The sequence below is a fragment of the Vombatus ursinus genome, unplaced genomic scaffold, assembly GCF_900497805.2.
Source record: "Vombatus ursinus unplaced genomic scaffold, bare-nosed wombat genome assembly UNPS02010822.1, whole genome shotgun sequence".
NCBI classification, from domain to species: domain Eukaryota; kingdom Metazoa; phylum Chordata; class Mammalia; order Diprotodontia; family Vombatidae; genus Vombatus; species Vombatus ursinus.
The window spans coordinates 2,876,922-2,895,665 of NW_020950600.1; the positions used below are offsets into that span (position 1 = coordinate 2,876,922).

Here is an 18,744-nt window from a genome sequence, read left to right on the forward strand (position 1 = left end):
GATAGATAGATAGATAGATAGATAGATAGATAGATAGATAGATAGATAGATAGACATATAATACATACATACATATGTATATGTATGTATTTAAAAAACATAACAATGATAATTTTTTAAGGTTTACAAAACAATTTACAAATATTATCCCAGTTGATCCTCACAAGAACCTTGGAAGGTACGTGCTATCATTAGCTTCATTTTTCAGATGAGAACACTGAGGCCGATGAAAGTTATATGACTTTCTCAGGGTCACCCAGCTAGTTATTTAGTATCTGAGGCTGGATATGAACTTGGGTCTTGATGACTTCAGGGCTCTATCTACCTGGCTGCTTCTGCTGTTTCCTACCTTCTTGACCTTTTGACCCTTTCCCCCTCTGGGCATCAGTTTCCTCCTTTCTAACCTGAGAGGGGCAGATCTGATGATCTCTGAGGTCCCTTTCATCTCTAAATCTATGCTCCTGTAGCCATGGGCGGATCTAGGATTGGAATCAGTGGATAATTAATAATTAACAATGGATTGAGTAAGGGTATACCATGTGTCCAAGAGCTGAAGAATCAAAGGCAAGAATAAAGTAGTCCCTGCCCTCAGAGAGCTTATATCCTAACGAGAGAGACCCTGTATATACATAGGCGGGCGCATACCAGATATATGCCGAGCAGTCCCAAGGTGCTCTTGAGTGGGAAGGTCTTGAAACCAGAGCCCAGGTCTCTTGACTCTGAGACCTGGGATCTGTCTGCTGCCTGGATGCTCACTGCCTCTCTCATAGGTTGGGTTCAGGCTGTAAGGGCCTTGAATACTAGGCTGTGGCCATGGGGCCCCTTTCTGGAGGCTGAGTGGGGGAGGGCAGGAGCTCCCAGCATGGCTTCTCAGGGTCCCCGACTGTGGCCTAGGGCCTCAGTATGCCACCCTTCCCCCATAATAGAGCAGTAACAAGAGCCATTTCTGGGTGGGAGTAGGGGGTGACCCTAGGAAAGGAGATCTTGGGGGGGTGTTGTGAAGGGGGAAATGAGGGAGACACGAGCTGAAGGGGCCAGGACTGACCTTCTCTCTCTTTCTCCAGGGTACACACTCACTGGGATCTGAACATCTCCTTCCGAGAGACGTCTTGCAGGTAGCCCCCAGCCCTGGGTGTTTGGCAGGATAAGGGTTTCTGGGCCACTTACTGACATGTGGGCGTGATGTTTCCCTGTGTCTCTAAGGCTAAAAAAGAAAAAGATACAAAAAAGAAAGAGATGCTTATCCTGTAGTCGGACATCACCAAGCCTTGGCTCTGCCCAGGAGTATGAATAGCTAGATGATCATAACGCTGCTGTCTCCTGCACAAAGAGGAGTCTGCCATCTCCTGAGCCTGATGTCTTGGGTCTAGAAGTCTGGGAGACTCCCCTCAGCTCTAAATCTTTAATGGAACAAAGCCAGTGACCCAAGACTGGTATTTGGGATAATATCTGATTTAATTTGCCCTTTGGGTCTATCTGAGCCATGGGGGGTGGGGAGCCTTTGGGAGGGGTTGGCCTTGGAGGGGTCGTGGCTTGTTGGCTGAATATATTCCAGTCTAAGTCTCCATCATAGGACAGAGGGACGTGTGTGGTCTGTTGGGCCTGGACATCCCGAAGAGCTGAGATAATAACCAGAGCCCCGCAGGAGAACCCTGCCTGAGGACTTAGGGCATGAATGGGTGGGAGGACGCCCTCCAAGTATGAAAGGGGCTTGGGGAGGGTCTTATTCTAGTCCTCTGGAGAGCCATGAAGAAGGCCCGAGGACAGTCGATGTTTGGGGGAGGAGGGCAGAAAAGAGGGACATGAGAGAAGTCAGCATGGTTGGCCTAGGGATGGGGGCGAGGCCTCTGGATAATCATAAGCTCATCAGTCTCAAGCTAGAGATAGAGATAAATATCAGAGACCATCTACCACTCCTTCATTTTATAATTGGGTAAACTGAGACCTGGCAGGCCATTTGCCTAACAATCCTTAGAGGCAGTATTTGTATTTTAAGGGTTGGGCTTTTCCCCCAGTATTATGGTTGGAGGGCTGGGTTAGTGTCCAGCCTGTGTAAGAGTTTTGTGTCCAGAGTGTATATGAATGAATCAAATGCCTTCCCTGGGTCTCTGGAAGGAGCCTAAGGAAAATGGGCCTTCAGCCACAACAGGAGAGATGGAGGGTAGACAAGAGGGTGAACCTGCCAGGCAGCTCCGGGCTGTCCCCAGAAGAGGGGCCCTAGGCCTGGCTGGGCTCCAGAGGTATTTATGTTCCCAAGAAGGGCCAGATTATGGAGCAGAATTACAATAAAAACATCTTTAAACTTATTTCTACCTCATTTTGGAGTTGCCAGCTCAACTGATCATTTTTATGACCTGTCATGAACATTAATGACGCTTTATGGGCCTTTTACTTGGGACATTACAGGATAAATTTGTCAGCAGAGCCTGTGGGAAAATCAAGTTGGCGCCTCCTTCTCCCCCTCTGGCCAGCCCATCTCCTCAGGCATCCTGCCCCAGCCGGTGGTGGGGGTGGGGCGCCAGGGGTCAGGGATAGGAGCCTCTCCGTCCCTGGTCTGGCACTGAGACCCACCGGTTCCCAGGGGAAGCCCTCCCATCCAGTGGGCTGAGGGCAGGCATAACCTTGAGCTGAGGGGAGAAATGGCCCTTGAGAAGCCTGGGTTGGGAGGCAGCATGGGCGGGCCTTGGGAGTCCACAGGCTGAGAGGGAAATGAGGAGGAGGAGGAATGCTCTTGGCTAGCCCCCCGTCTGGCCTGGCCTGGCCTGGCCTGGCCTGGCGGAGAAGACACAGCCCCATCTTCTGGGAGTCCTCCATCCTTTCCAAGTCTATTCGCCCAGCTCCCTCCTCTCCACATCAAGAGGCAGTACGGTCCAATGGCATCTAAAGGAGTTCTATTGCTCACTAGATGTGTGACCTTGGGCAAGTCACTTGCACTCTTTGGGTTTTGCTCTCCCCATCTGTAAAATAAAGAGCTAGACTGGGTGGCCTAAGGTCTCCTGCAGCCCTAAAACCCCAAGAACTTAATAGACTATCCAGGGGGGAGAGCCACCCTTCCCCCACCTTCCCTCTGCAAGCAGTCTACATTAGGGATGACAGGTCCCGGGGCAGGGTACTGTCTGCCTGCGTGTCTGTCCATCTGTTCTGCACAGATGGAAAAGCTCCCAATCCTTCCAGAGTTTTTGACCCTACGGCTGGCCCCCAAGCCTTAGAGGGGTGTGGTATTGGAGTGGGGCCAGCCTCCCCCTCCCCCTCCCCCCATCTCTTGGAGAGCTGCCGGGGAGCTGACAATGCGATTAAGGGGATTTAGGCGATGAGCTGGGCACCCTGAGCCGATAAGCCGATCCCCACCTCCAGCCACTGGCCCTTTTGCTGAGTCAGCGTCCTGGACTTGCCTGGGCCACTGGAGGTGGGGGGGGGGGCGGGATACCAGAAGCCTTGTGGGTCCAGAATGTCTGCAAAACTCAGATTCCATCTGTCTGCTTCTCCTGCTGAGTCCCCTTGATTCTGTATTAGGAGGGCAGGGCATCCTCAGCCCCTTTACTTAGCTCAGGCTTAGCTTCCAGGGATTTCTGGAGAAACAGGTGAACCCAAAGTGTGGATGGGGCAGGGGAGGGTGTCTGCAGGAGCAGCCGGGGCACAGCCTGCCAGCTAAGAGTCTATCCTGCTCCCTGGAGGGCCAGGCAGGTGTCTGCCGGGGAGCGGGTGTAGGAGGCATAAGCAATCACCCCGGGCTGTCTCTCCCTCAGTCCTGATCGAACTCCCTCTCCTTGCCTGTCTCTCTCTATGTCTCTGCTCAGATCTTTTCTTTGAATCTCCTTCTCCTTGTCCTGGGTACCAGAATAGATAGGAGTGGATAAGACCACCAGCAGGCTTCCCCTGGAGCCCAGTAGAGACACCCAGAGGGAGTAGATGAGAGATTAGAGGTGTCCAGGTAGAGGGTGGGGGCCAGAAAGAGAGGAGCAACCCAAGGCAGAGCCAACGGTGCGCTCAAAGGATGCAGTATTTAGAGCTAGACGACCTGGGATAAAATCCCCATTCAGCCCCTTACTACCTGTGTGATCTTGGTTGAATCCTCTTCCTGTGCCTCAGTTTCCTCACCTGTAAAGGAGGAGTCTGGAGGAGGTGACTTCTGAAGTTCCTCCTAGCTCTAAATGTATTCTCTTTTTAAAATGTATTTTTATTTATTTTTAAATTTCTTTTTCCCCCTAAATTTTGAGTTCCAAATTCTGTCCTTCTCTTGAACCTCTCCCCCACCCACTGAGTCTAATTTTATTATCCCATGTATGACCTGGATTTGCATCTCATCTCTGCCACTTACTAGCTGTGTGACCCTGGGTATGTCACTTCTCTTCTGTGTTCCTCAGTTTCCCCATCTTTAAAATGAGGGGGCTGGGTTTGATGGCCTCCTAAGTCCTAGACATGGGGTCCCATGTGCCTAAGTCAGAGCCTCCTGGGCTGGGCCCAGAAGTGCTGCAGACAGGACTCCCTTAGGAAAAGTTACATAGAAGGAGAGAAATGCAACCAGATTGTGCTGGAGGGGGTGGTTGAGGAAGAAGGAAGGCAGTCTATTCCAGGAGAATGGAGGGTTCAGAGCAGAGATCGAACAGTGGCAAGACAGGGCAAGGCTTGGGTGACGTTCTGGGGGGCAGGGGACTCCATAGTGGGACAGGGTGAGCTGCAGGCGCACCACAAAGCCCTCGAATGCCAGAAGGAGAAGGGCAGTCCATCCAGGAGGCAGTGAGGGGCCTCCCTGGGGAAATGACATGGTCAGACTTGTGAGGGGTGGACTGGAGAAGGGAAAGGCCAGTGGGGAGGTCCAAGGTGCTGAGGCATCTGCCTCTGGGGGCCCCATGGGAGTGGCGAGGAGTCCACAGGTGTGAGAAACTTTGAAAAAGAGTGATATGCTGTGGCATTTTCTCAGTTCATCAAGGGCCTGCTATGTGCCAGACATTGCCCTAGGTTCTGAGGACCCAAAAATAACTGCTCAAACAGTCCCTGCCCACTGGTACAGGGAACTCTAGGAAGAGGAAACCTCCTCTTCTATCCAGGTAGGCACTCATTCTGCAAGACAGAGGCCTGGAGAGAGGCCCAGGATACCATCAATATGTCATGTTTGGGAATCTCTTTCCTTACATTCTCTCATTTGAACCTCATAAACAGTCCTGTGATATAGGCACGACAGGCATCTTAGCCCCATTTTACAGAGGAGGAAACTGAGGCTCAGAGAGTGTGACCTGTTCGTAGTTTCATGATGAGTTTCAAAATCACCTCAGTCAAACCCGGGTCTTTTGTGCCTTTCAAGCCCTCTTTCCTGCCTTTGGGACTCCAGGGGAGAAGAGAGGTCCCTGGGTGGAGAAACTTAGGCAGAATGGGAAGGTTGGTGGCTGGGCGGTTTGCCCCCTCTGCTCCCCATCTGTTGTCCACCAGTGCTGAGGCCAGCAATTCTCTGCCTCATCCCTTCTGTCCTCTCATTGATGCCTGCCTGATTAGAGAAACTGCTAATCACTCCCAATTAATCCTATAAACTGCTCACAACTCAGGCTATTTGCATAATTCTGGGAAGGGCAGCTCAGAGGGGATCAGGCCTTCCCACTTGGGGGGAAGGGGCTGGCAGCCGCAGAGGGCAGGGTGCCTGTGGCAGCCCAGGAGCCTGGGGGTCAAGGAAGAGGGTAAGGCCGTGATCTAAGGAAGGAAGGATTTTCATTGGAGTAAAGGGTCAGACCCTTGATGCAGGTAGGGTAGTTGAGAGGGATGGACTGTGAAATAAGGGGGTCACACCTGTCTCCCACTCGCAGAGGGTAGAAGGGACTGGCCCTCAATGTCCCCTGGCTGGTCCTGGGGATCTCTTTGTCCAGGCCCAAGCCCTAGTACTTAGGGGGGAGGGGGGAAAGGTTAGAGTTTCTGATGGAAACTGATCTGATTAGAGGGACAACGACCTAGCTTAGTCCCTGGGGAAGGGGGGGGCAGCTGAGGCTGAAGGGATATTTAATGAGGTTAGAATTAGGGTCCCCTGGCCATTCTGTGGAGGGAGCAGAGCCAGCATCAGCCCTTCCAGGGTAGGGAGGGGTTTCCTTCCTCAGAGCTGAGGGTGGGGGTGGTCAGGTTGTCGGGGCAGGATCAAGGAGGGGCCCAGGGCAGGAGGAGGCAGTAGTAAAAACCAGAATGGAAAGGGGGGTGCTATTGGGTTTTTCAAGAGTATCTGTATCTGTGTCCCTCTGTCTGTCTGGATGAAGGTGTTAATATGGTGAGGGAGGGAAAAGCTGAGAGCCCACATTTACCACACACATGCTCTCTCTCTCTCTCTCTCTCTGTCTCTCCCCCTTTCTCTCTCTGTCTCTCTCTTTCTCCCCCTTTCTCTCTCTCTGTCTCATTCTCCCTCTGTCTCTCATTCTCTCTCTCCCCCTTTCTCTCTCTCTCTGTCTCCCCCTTTCTCTGTCTCTCTCTCTCCCCTTTTCTCTCTCTCTCTCTCTCATTCTCTCTCTCTCTCCCCCTTTCTCTCTCTCATTCTCTCTCTCTCCCCCTTTCTCTCTCTCTGTCTCTTTTTCTCTCCCCTTTTCTCTCTCTCTCTAATTCTCTCTCTCTCTCCCCCTTTCTCTCTCTGTCTCTCTCTTTCTCCTCCTTTCTCTCTGTCTCTCATTCTCTCTCTCTTCTCTCTCCTCCTTTCTCTCTCTCTCTCTCTCTCTCTCTCTCTCTCTCTCTCTCTCTCTCTCTCGCCCCCATGCCCAGTGGGATTTTCTGCAGGGTCTCCCGCTCTCTCTCTGTCCATCTGTAAATATAAGCTCAGGCTGACTAACCCTGAGGAAATAAAGCAAGGACCAAGAAGGTGTTACAAATACCTATTTATTATAAGTAAATAGGCCTGCTTGGAGTGATTCTTATGCAAGACAGTGATTGCAATCTGGAGGTTTAATGAATGACACCTGTCATTTCAGGTGAATGAAACCTTCCAGTCCCAGAAGTAGCGTGTGCCTGTGCATGCTTGTGTGTGTGCACATGCATGTGTGTGTGCATGTGTGTGTGTGTGTGTCTTTCATCTCTGGGTACCTTTTTATTTCTGTATGAGTATACGTGTGTTTGTCTTTGGACGTATCTATAACTTTGTGTGTGTATGTGTGTGTGTGTGTGTGTGTACACTGGTGACTCTGGGTGCATGTGACTGTGGGTCTGCATGTTGTGTTGTATATGTGTTTATGGGTGTGTGACTTCGTATGTGCCTCAGCCTGTATTTACAGGTGATTGTCTGTCTCTGAGTTCATATAACTGTGTTTCTGTGTGGGTGTGTCTGGGTATCTCTGTGTACCTGGGTGTGTAACTGTGTCTGCATGTGTGTGTGTGGCTGCAAGTTGGATGTGGCATTTCAGACACTGAGACCCTAGAAATGCCCCTTGTCTTTTCCTGACCCAGAGAGCTGAGTTAATGCCTTTTCTTTATTGCCACCCTGATTCTGGAAGGGCAGTTGGGCCAAGGATCCATTTCCCATCCTGAAGATTTGGGAAATGAGGCCCAGAGGGGTGATTTGCCTGGAGTCCCCTAGTGGGTTGGGGACAGAGCCCTAATTAGAGCCCAGGTCTTCTGGCATCCAGTCACTACATTTGCTCATTCCACAACCATTAACTGAGCACCTACTGTATGCTTGGCCTTGAGGTTGCCTCTGGAGACTCAGGCCTGGCCAGCTGAATGACCTGGGGGTTTTCCAGGATGGAAATACTAGAAAGCAATGTGTTCTCCATCTGGCCTTGTGTATTCAGGGCCTCCATCACTCCTGGTCTGCACCCCTGCCTGCTCCTCATCCCTCGTCCTGCTCTTTATCAACTCCATTTTCCCAGTCCCCTCCCCCCACCCTCCCAGCCTGCCCCCCCCCCACACACACATCCCAAGCTCTCACCTTTCTGGAGCCAGTGGGCTGATCCCTTCTCACCTGGTGTCTCTTCTTCCCCATACAGCCGTGACAGTGACCTCTCTACCATCATCTCCAATCTGCACCAGAGCCGCCACCTCGTTATGCCTGAGCGCCAAAGCCGCTGTGAATTCCAGAGAAGCAGCGTCGAGATTGGCCTGGGTCCAGCAGGTGAGTTCAGGGTCTGGGTCAGAGTCATGGAGGTGGAGGGAAGATGTCTGCTCTCTGTGTTCCAACCCTGATGGGGAAGGCTGGGGAGGATGCTGTCCTCTGAGGCTACCTTTGGGACCCACCATTGTATTCATCCAGGCTACAGGACTAGCCCTGACTGGCAGGTGCCAGAGACATGTGAGGGTAGGGACTCTGAGGGACACACACACACACACACACAGGGAACAGGCTAAATTGGCCAGACACTTGCTAATACCCACAGATGCATAGAGATAGATATATGGAGACACATGGATGCTTGACCACCCAGTCACATACCCTTACACATACACCCCCAGCTAGAAGCTTACTCTTGTGTACATGAATGCACCCCCATATCTTCCTGCAACCCAGAGCCCTCCCCAGCGGAGAGGGGAAGCTATCCCTGTGAGTGGCCTCAAGTCTTAGGAGCACACCTTCCTTGCAGAAAGATATAGGGAAGTTTGAGAAATTGAGGGAAGGGGAGGAAGAAGGGAAGATGAGGGAATGTAGGGGCAATGTGGGTGCTGTTTACTGGCTCCCTCTGCCTTAATTGCCTTGGGATTGAGAAGATGGAAGTCTCAGGGAATGGAAAGTCTGGGGAAGAAAAACCAAGGAGACAGAAGGAGGCTGCCCCTTTGGGGTCCTTGTGGGGGCCTAGAGAAGGATAGAGCTCACTCCTGGGGAGCTTGGTAAGTGATGGGTGCTCAGACACAGTAGAGAACAAGGAGAGATGAGCTGGTAGCTTTTTGGAGGGAATTTGAGAGAGGTAAAATGTATCTAGGCAATAACTGACTGATTTTGCAGGGCAGAGGAAAGAGAGGGGGTCACAGGTGACTCAGGGATGGGGACACTGGGTGGGGGGGTTCTTCCTTGAAAAGAGCTAATGGGTCTGGGGGCTTCCTTAGCCTGAGCTGTTTCATCTCTGTTACTCTGATTTCCCCCACCCCATCACAGGCCCTCCCTCTATACTTTGGGACCTGTCTTCCCTACTTCCCTCTGTCTCTGTCTGTCAGTCTCTCTATTTCTCTCCATTGATCTCTGCATCTCAGACAGATGCTGTCAGTCTCTGTCTGTGACTTTTGCTGTCTTTGTATCTCTCTTCCCACCGTTCTCTGTCTCTGTCTCTGTACCTGGGGGAAGCCTCTGTCTTTGGTGCCTGGGGTGGGTGGGGGGAAGACGAGGGGCAGGGGAGGGGGAGAGCAGTTCTAGGGCTGTGACGGCAGGAGGGAGGCCAAGCAGGCTGCTGATAAAATCTAATTGCCCTATCGATCGGCCGGCAGCCAGCGTGAGCCGAGGTAATGATCGAGATGTTCTGTGTGCCAGCTGGGGCCCCCCCTCGCTCTTCAAGATCTCTTAATCACACACAAGCCAGCCCTGAATCCTCAGTCCTGGGAGAAGGAAGAGGCAGAGTAGGGCCAAGGTGAAGGCCTGAAGCAGCCAGGGATGCTGACCAGGGGACTGATGGGAGAAACTAACCAGGGGATAGTGACCAAGAAACTGACTAGAGACACTAACCAGGGAACTGACTGGAGACAATGACTAGGGGATACTGACCAGGGAATTGACTAGAGCCACTAATCCACTAACTCAGGGACTGCCTGAGAGATAGTGACTGGGGGACAGTGACCAAGGAACTGATTAGAGGACAGTGGTCATGGGGCAGTAACTTTGGAATTGACTAGGGGACAGTAATCATGGGACTGATGATAGGACAATGATTGACAGTAACCAGAGGTCAGTGACCAGGACACTGATGGGGAGACACTAACTAGGAGTCATCAACCCTGACCTAGGAACATTAATCAGAGACAGAGAGTGGGGAATATTAACCATGAACAGGGACATTGAGATTCTAGTCACTGTGGACTTTAGAGAGAATGAGTCCCAGGCATGGGGGATGTCAGCCCTGGTTGCTGAGTGTAACACGTCTTCTGTCAGAGTACATGGTTGTGGCTTTGACTTTGCAGAGCCAGGAGGCAATGGCCAGGTGACATTTGCTATCCATCTGTGATGGACACTTTCAGGATCTTAGGATTTTGAGTTGGAGGGGATCTGACAAGAGAGAATGTCATAACTAGGAGAGAACAAGGGCTTAGAAGGAGAGACAGAGGAGGTCAGAGCTGGGAGGGACTTTAGAACCCAAAGTCAGAGCTGGGAGAGGACTCAGCATAGAAAATGTTAGAATACAGACCATAGAATGTTAGACCTGGAAAAGACCTTACCAGAGAAACTGTCCGAATGAAGAGCTGTAGGACCTTACATCTTGTCCAGCCCTCCCATTTTACAGAAGATGAGACTGAGGCCAGGCCTACTTAAAATCCCACCAGGTCGAAAGAAACAGAGCTGGGATTCAAACCACCCCATCCCCTGCTTCCTGTGGGCCTAAGTCCTGGGGATGAGGTAGCCTTGGACAAAGAGTAGCTGCGATTTTGCCTTATTTAGCTGGAGTCCCTTGAGGGGAAGGAGGCCAGCTGGCTCCCAACAGTTATTCCCTGGCTGACCTCCTGCCACAGTCATTGCCAACACCAGCCCAGCCAGGGGTGCTCTGCCCCCCCCACCTCATACAGGTGTCCAAACACCTGCCTTCTCTCTTCCTGGCTCCCCTTCCCCAAACAACTAAAGAGCTAAGACAAGCACTTTCCTCAAAAAGGAAGGGATACAGAAGCAGTTATTAAGCCTGGGTGTAACTGGTCTGAAGGGAAAACAGATTCTTCCTTCCATCCTTGGGCTGTGGCAGTGCCAGCTCTGGGAATTCACAAGCCCTCCCAGCTCTAGCTGCTCTCATAGTGCTGCCCCAGGCTGGCCCCTCTGGTCTTTCTCTCTGAGAAAAAGCTGTACTCTCTCTGACCCCCAAATAATCAGTATTGTATTTTCGAAGAGTAGAGTCCCATGCTGGATTCCATCCTCTGAACCTGGCTAGCTTCAGCCTCTGTCTCCCCTCTCACTTTCTAGAAAACCAGGGGTGTTCCCACTGCCCTGAAGTCCAAGGTCCCCCCAGTCTTCCTTTCTCAGGAGCAAAGATGGCAAAGTATGTGTGAAGGTTGGGAGGGTCAGGGAAGATTGTGGTTATGTGTCAATGCAGCGGATTTGCCTATGAGCCAGGTGATTTATAGAAATTCAATCCCTTCCCCTCCTCCAGCTGGAGAGTTTAGCTCTGGGAGAGGTGTGTTTGGGTCTGGATAGGTCTCTGTGTTTGTTTATATTTATGTCTTGGCGTCCAGTAGTGGGGGGAGGAGAGGAGTTTGTGGAGAGGGAGGGCTCCATGAGTGAGTTTGATCCTGTTTTACCTTCTGCCTCAGCTTCCCTGACCCAGCCCCTCCAGCTCATCAGCCTTCCCCATACCCACACTTGCATCTCTGTCTGCCTCAGTTGCCTCAACTGTAAAATGAAGATAATGATATCACTGACTTCACAGTGTTATTGTGAGGATCCAATCATATAGTGAGCACTTAATAAAGCTTCTTTCCTTGCCCCTTCCCTTCTTGGAGAGGGCTGCTTTTGAGATGGGCTTAAGGAAAAGGCAGGAATTACCATGGGTGATAAGGGGAGAGAAGGCATACCAAACTTAGGGCACAGCCTGGGCAAAAGCCTAGAGGTAGGCAGGAGCAAGCAGCATCAGTCAGACTATGGGCAGCTGGTCTGGTCTTAGCACTGTGCCTGGCATGTAGTAAGTGCTTAATTTCTTAGGCTAATTGACTGACTGACCAGAGCCTAGGAAGAGTCAAGGTGAAGGAGATCCCGGGCCATGGAGGGCCTTTAGTGTCAGGCACCACCTTGTCCATATGTGTGTCTGTCTTCTTCTGTCTCTCCCTCCACCTGTTTCTTTTCCTTTTCTCTGTCTCAGCCTGTCTCTCTCTGTCTCTGTCTCTCTGTTTCTGCCACCACCTGTCTCATTCTCTGACTGACTGTCTCAATGTCTCTGTCTTCAATCTCTGTCTCTGCTTGTGCCCCTGACACTCTCTCTCTCTCTCTCTCTCTCTCTCTCTCTCTCTGTCTTTCCGGTCTGTCTGCCTTTGTCTCTGTCTCACCGTATCATTTCCTGTTTCTGTTATTAAAATCTTTGCTGCCCCCACCTCTGCCTGGGTCCTTCCCTTTCTTTATCTCTCTCCCTGCCTCTCTAGTTTCTCTCTGATTCTGTCTCTGAGACTCTGTTTCTAATCTCCTTGTCTCTGACACTCTGACCACCTCTCTGTCCTTGTCTCTCTGTTGTCTCCCTGCCCTCGCTAATCTCTCCTTGTCTGTGTCTTCTGTGTTTGTCTCTGCCTGGCCCTAAGCCCCCTCTCTGCCCGTATCTCTCTGTGGTCTCTCCCTTTCTCTTTCAGTCTCTGGCTCTCCCACACACTCTCATCCCATCCTCTATGTCTGTGTCTCTGCTTGGGTCTCTCCGGGTCTGTGAGGCTGCTGCCGCTGACCACCCCACCCCCACCCCCACCCCGGACGCCTGGGGCGGCGGGGCCTGACGGCGGAGATCGATAAGTTATTAGCACCATTCTGTCAGCCCTAATGCGGAGATTGATCGGGGCGCCCGGCGCTTCCCGGCCTGATAAAGATGACGGATTAAGGGAATAAGAAAAAGGATGGTGGGGGGACGACGGCGAAGCATCTTCCGCCGGAGAAACCGGAACCATTAATGAGTTTGGGAGGTGAGGAGGGGGGTCCCATTCATTCAATCCTGCTCCTTACTAGCTGGAAACCACTCAATGTGAGTTTGAATGCCAGCTGTGGCTGTGTGATCTGGTCCAGGCACGGAACCTCTCTGGGCTTCATTTCTCTGGGAATGGGAATGGGGTGGTGCCCAGGCTATCACTGCTGCCTGTGTTGGCATCAGCTGATGGGGGAGCCACATTCGCCCCTCCTACACAGCCGCCCCCGTTGGATGGGAGTGAGGGGGAAAAGGGAGACTGCAGAAGAGTGGTCTGGGATTTTCACCTAAAGTGGGAACTAGGCTAGGAATAATCAGTGGCATTGGACATGTAGTCAGGACACCTGCATTAAAAAAAAAAAAAAACAAACATCTCTGACACTAGTGGTATGACTATGGGCAAATCACAAAAGCTCCTGGAATCTCACTTTCTTTGTGCAAAAATTGGGAGTGATACCCAAAATACATTAAGTGTCTATATGGTGATTGCTGATCTTTCATTTGTGGGTGACTGAAGCTGGGCTGGGGGCAGGGATCCTTCCCCCTGTTGCTGTCCAGTCATGTCTGACACTCCGTGACTCCATTTGGGGTTTTCTTGGCAGAGTTACTGGAGCGGCTTGCCATTTCCTTGTCCAGCTCATTTGACAGATGAGGAAACTGAGGCAAATAGGGGGAAGTGATTTGCCCAAGGTCACATGGCTAATAAGTGTCAGAGGCGGAATTTGAACTCAGGAATTCTCCCTGGTGATCCATCCACTTTGCCACCTAGCTGCTCCATCCCTCCCCCTAGAGCTAGGTAAAAGAATGGATCACCTGTCTTGCCCTAGGTTTCTGAGCTCAGGTTTCTGGTCTCACTTCAAAGCATTCTACTAGCTTTGACTGTTTGGGGTCTAATCCCTACTAAAGGTGGAGTCTTTGGGCCCATTTCACGGAGTGGGAGACTGAGGTGCAGAGAGTCACTACTCACTGGGGCTCTGGGCAACTCCATCATTAATTTAGAAATGAGCTGACTTGGGCCACTTTTGCCTGAGGCTAGGAAGGGGAGGAGGGAGAGCAGAGTCACTGTGTGTGTTCCGGGCAGGTTTCCTGAGGGTTCAGGTTGGCGGCTTCATGCCAGGACTCACAGGTGGATTTGACGATCTCGGACAAAGCGGAGGGGGAGTGGGGAGAGGGAAGAGGAAGGTCAGCCCACAGTCCTGCTGTGGGGATCCCTGAGCTGGCTGATGTCCTGGGCCCTGTTGTGCCCATCGGGGCTGTCAGCCCGGCCAGGTGCAATCTCCAGTCTGTCAATTACAGGCGTTTGTTTCCTGGGAGCATCTTTAACAAGCTCTTGATAGATGAGAAAGATTTGATGCCCCCAGTGACAATTTCCTCCTTTCTCCAGTCCCTACAGTGTCCCCAAGCCCTGGCACTCGCCTCCACGCCTGTCCCCGGGCTCTGGGTTCTCAGATTCCTCCCCCTCCCTTCCCTCCCTGGGTCTGTCCATCAGCCCTGTTCCCGCTAGTTACGGGCGGATATTGATTCTGGATCATTGGGGGACGCTGTGGTTGTGACGGCCTCAGGCTTGGGCTCCGAGGGGGGGAGCTGCTCTAATGCAGGCTTGGCTCCTGCGTTTCCGGGCGTTTCCGGACACTCTCAAGGGAGAAGATTGAAGGGGAGGGAGGAAGAGAGGGAGAGACTCAGAAGGGGGAGGGAGAGGCTCCTAGAGAGGGAGAGATTCAGACAGAGAGAGAGTGAGAAAGAGAGAGAATTCAGGAGGAGGAGAGAGGTTCAGAGAGGAAAAGATGAAATGAAACTGGGGGGAGTAGGTTTAGAGAGTGATTAGGAAAAGAGGAACGCGGGAACAGAGATCCAGAGGGGCAGAAAGTCAGAAAGGGAGATATTCAGAGAGAGGAGAAAGATGAAATGGGACTGAGGAGAGTCAGAGACGGGACAGAGGAGGTGGACACGAAGACAAGGAGAGATGCAGAAAATCAGAAAGGAAGAGATTCTGAAGGAATGAGAAGGGAAAGAGTCGCGGGGGGGAATCATGAAATGAGACTGAAAAAAGAAATTTGGAGAGACTGATGAGTCTCAGAGAGACTGAGAAAGGAAGAGATTTCAGGGGGAAAACACAGAGGGGAAAGATTGGCGGAGGAAGACTGTAAGAGGGAAAAATTAAAAAAGACTCGCAGAAGGAGTGATTCAGAAATAATAAGGGGGGAGGGAACCTCGGATTCCGAGGAGGAGAGAGGCAAAAACTGGGAGGAAGGCTCAGATTCTGAAGGCGAGAGAGGCAAGAGGGAGGGGGAGTGCAGAGGTCGGCGAGGCTGGCGGGAGGCGTTCTGCCGGGTTTGGCTCAGGACATGAAAGGCGCGTCCTGTCGGAAGCCCTGGGGGCCCCGGGGCGGCTGCACAGACCATGAAACTCAGTACGCGGATTGTTGGGGGTGGGAGGGGCGCCGGAGCTGGAGGGCTGTGGCCTGGGTGGGTGGGTGGGGGGGTTTGCTGGCCTTCTAACCCCTGCCCCTGCCAACTGCCTGTAGGGTTTGGCCAGTCTGAGGGGCTGCCCGAGCTGACAGTCTGACGCTGTTCTCTCATTCTCCGCCCCGTCTCCCCCTTCCTCCTCTTCTTCCTCCCTTTTGCCCCTGCTCCACCTCCCTCCCCCTTACCACTTCCCCTCACCCAGATGACCTTTTAGGCAAAAGGCGGGGCTGCTCCCCCAGCAGCGGCGGCAGTGACCGCCCCTCGGAGAAGAAGCCCAGGAGTGAGTCCCCCAAGGGTAAGGGCTGAGCCTCTGGGGGAGGGGCTGACCCAAAGACGTCAGTGTCTGGGGAGGTTCCCCAGGCTGCCCAGTGGGTAGCCCTGCCTGAGGCCTGGGCCTGTCCCTGCCATGCTGGGAGAGCGGATGTGTCTCCTAGGGAAACCCTGGATTTGTACATATCAGTTCAGGCAAACCTGAGGACTTACAAACATGTATGCGCATGTGAACACGTGTACCCACTCATATATGTGTGAGAGACAATCTGCATGCTGGTGTCAGGCATGTCTGAAAGGCATTGGGAAGATTCCCTTTATATACATAATTTAAATAGAGTTGAATCAAGAAGGAATGTATATGAGAGGGAAGGAGTGTGTATGTGTGGACACAGATGTACTGTGTGGGCTTTCTCCCACCACATCCTGAGCATCGAGTGCTTTCCACCTTAGACATCGGCCTCCCGGCTCCCTCCCAGCTCACCCGTTTCCCTGCTTCTCCCTTCCCTCCAGAGCCCTCCCCCTCCCCTCTCCGAGAGGAGCCCCCTCCCCAGATGACCCCGGAGGAACACTACCGAAGGATGATGTCCGCCCTCAGTGAGCCGGGCGCCTTTGAGGAACAGCAGCGTCTGTACCAGCTCGCCAGCACCGTGGGCCTGCCTAGCCACAGTGGTGAGTGTCCCTCCTAGTCTTGCCTGTCTTTGGCCTGACCCTCCTGGTCCCATCCACCATTCTCTGGCCTTCCCCTGTGTGCCTGCCTGCCTGCCAGCTACATCCCCCCCCATCTACCTTCCCCATTCTTGTCCCTCCAAAGTGGCCTGATTTGGGTCAGTCAGCTCTAGTAACCGCTTGGGGTGGGGGGGGAGGCCTGAGCTGCCTGTCCCATCACCTGTGCCAATGGCTGATGGAGATAGGAGAGACTAACAGTCTGGGAGGGGTGTGGCTATTCTGAAATCTCCTGCCCCTGCCCTCACTGTCACACAGGCAGACTGTTGTCATTTATACACAGACACAGCCTCACATACCGTAGCCAGCCTCATATCACAGGCTCACATTCCCTATGTGTCAGACTCCCATGTCAGTCAGCAACCACGCGTCAGTCATACCCAGGGTCAGTGGTGTTGGTCACACATGTTGGCAGTCACCTACAGCCTCATACGGGTCAGTGGAAGGTTGGTCCTCTCTGGGTCCCGCACAGTCTCATGTGGTCTGTCATATGTTCAGCCTCAGTGACACATGGGAGCCGCCTTACGCACTGTCAGACACTGTCACACACAAACACAGCCTCACGCTCAGACAGGCACACGCACATGAGCCTCCCAAGTCAGACAGTCACACAAAAGCTGGGGGCGGGAGTAAGGGGCGGCTTCAGGTGGTTGCCAAGGGCTGGGGGAACCGGGTTTTTCTATGACATTTTACTCTCGCACTTAGAGGGATGGCTGCGATGCAGGCAGGGGGCCTGGAGGAGCGGGGAGTCTGCTCTGGCCTCCTCGGCCTGCATAATTCACAAAATCTTAATAATTTAAAACCCTTCCCTTTAATTGCCTCCCCGCCCCCCTGCCCCTCCTCCCCCCCGCCCCCCCCCCGCCCGCGCCTGGCCGGGGGGGCCCCCCCCCCCCCCCCCCGGCGGCGCCGTCCCGCTGCCGTCAGGGCCCGACTGTAAATAACTGAGCGCAGAGGGGAGGGAGGCAGGAGGTGGGGGGGGAGGGGCGGGGGCCGTTCCGGTCACTGGGGATCAATGCGGCTCCGGAGCTGGCGCGGAGCCCGGGGCGAAATCACAGGCCCCCGGGCGGGCAGGCGGGCAGCCCGGGCCCGGAGCCGGCTCTTCTCGGGTCATTAATCTGTGAGCAGCCACGGAGGCTGTGGGGAGGGGGCGGGGGCCAGGACCAGGGCCAGGGGCGGGCAGGCGGGAGCTGCCCAGCTTCCCTCATCCCCCAGCCTGGGCCAACCCAGCGGCTCCCAGCCTGGAATGGGAGGTGGGGTGGGTCTGGGAGTCTGGTCTTTCCTTCTGTGGCCCCCCAGTTCCCTTCAGTGTATGTATGCATGTATGGGGGAAGGGTATCTCCTTGTCCCTGTTAACTGGTCCACGAGTCCCTGTATGTGTTTATCCGGAGGCTGGCTGTTTCTGTGTTCCCCCGTCTCCATGGGTGCTCGTGGGGGTCCGCCTGGCTCCCCAGGACCCAGGAAGTGTGTGGGTGATTGGGGGATCCCCATCCTGCTTTAGGGGTTGGGGTTCTGAAGTTTTCTTTCTTTCCATCGTGGGTGGGAAGGGCTTTCCTGCCTTCTTGCTCAAGGGAGCCCCAAAACCCCCAAGAGTGAAAGGTGGGGGTGGGGCTGTGAGACTTTCTGGTTCCTCCCAAGGGGGGACCCATCCTGTTTGCCCTTGGGCTCCTGTTCCTGCTGCTCCCCATCCCCTTCTCCATCTTCCCACTCCAGACTGCCCCACTGGACACTCTTGGCCCAATGCCCTATTGTCCCCTCTGCCCTCTGTTCTTCTGGCCCTGCTTTGGGTCTCTCTTCTCAACATTCCCCACGTTCAGACAGCTTAGCTTTGCCCAGTGTTCACCCTCCCAGTTTTGGTCCTTAAGGCACTCAGCCTGGGGGGAGGGAGGAGGGGGGAGGCATGCCCTGTTTTCTGGCCTTTGGCTCCAATGTCAAGTTCCAAATCCCTGGGATGGCTACAGGGTTTCTCGGCTGCCTGCTCACGGGGTCTCCCTCTCTCTCCCCAGATCTCTTGAGGCTCAGGCAAGAGGTTGCAGCTGCAGCTGCCGTGAGGAGCCCCGGGGCTTTGGAGCCCCATCTCCCTTCATCCTCCAGCAGTTCTACGGGTGCTGGAGTTGGAGGCGGGGCTGGAGGGGGGTCCGGGCAGCGCCGGAAGCAGGGCCTTCCCCCCCACAGGGAGACAGCTGTCACTGGGCACTTCTCAGATAGGTAAGGGGCATGGGAGTTAGCTCCTGGGGGCATAAAGGGGTGGGGAAGCTTCTACATGAAGCTAACGCTCTGGGCAGCCCTGGGAGTTCGGCCTCTGGGGAAGTGAAGGCTGAGGTTGGCACCCGAGGGTGGGCACCGTGGACAATAAGGAGGTCTCTTGTTCTGTGGTCGCTGAGGGTGGGGACACACAGATAGGGAGAGACTGTCAAACGCACTCCAGGTTAGGCACTCAACTGCCTACAAGTCCCCAACCTGCCACTTTGCTCATTTTAAAATGGGGGAGGGCATTTCAAAGGGAGACTCCCTCCCCCCTCGCCCCCCCCTCACCCAACTCCTCGTGTTAGGCG

The 18,744-nt window shown here is 53.6% G+C and overlaps 1 protein-coding gene across 1 annotated transcript in view; it reads left to right on the forward strand.

Annotated features, from left to right (window-relative positions):
- The window catches only part of SAMD11 (sterile alpha motif domain containing 11), a 40,748-nt gene that overhangs the window by 17,609 nt on the left and 4,395 nt on the right, over positions 1–18,744 (forward strand). Inside the window, 5 exon segments of the mRNA XM_027855507.1 lie at positions 1,065–1,115; positions 7,944–8,068; positions 15,399–15,491; positions 15,980–16,138; positions 18,196–18,397. Coding sequence (XP_027711308.1) covers positions 1,065–1,115; positions 7,944–8,068; positions 15,399–15,491; positions 15,980–16,138; positions 18,196–18,397 — 630 coding nt within the window.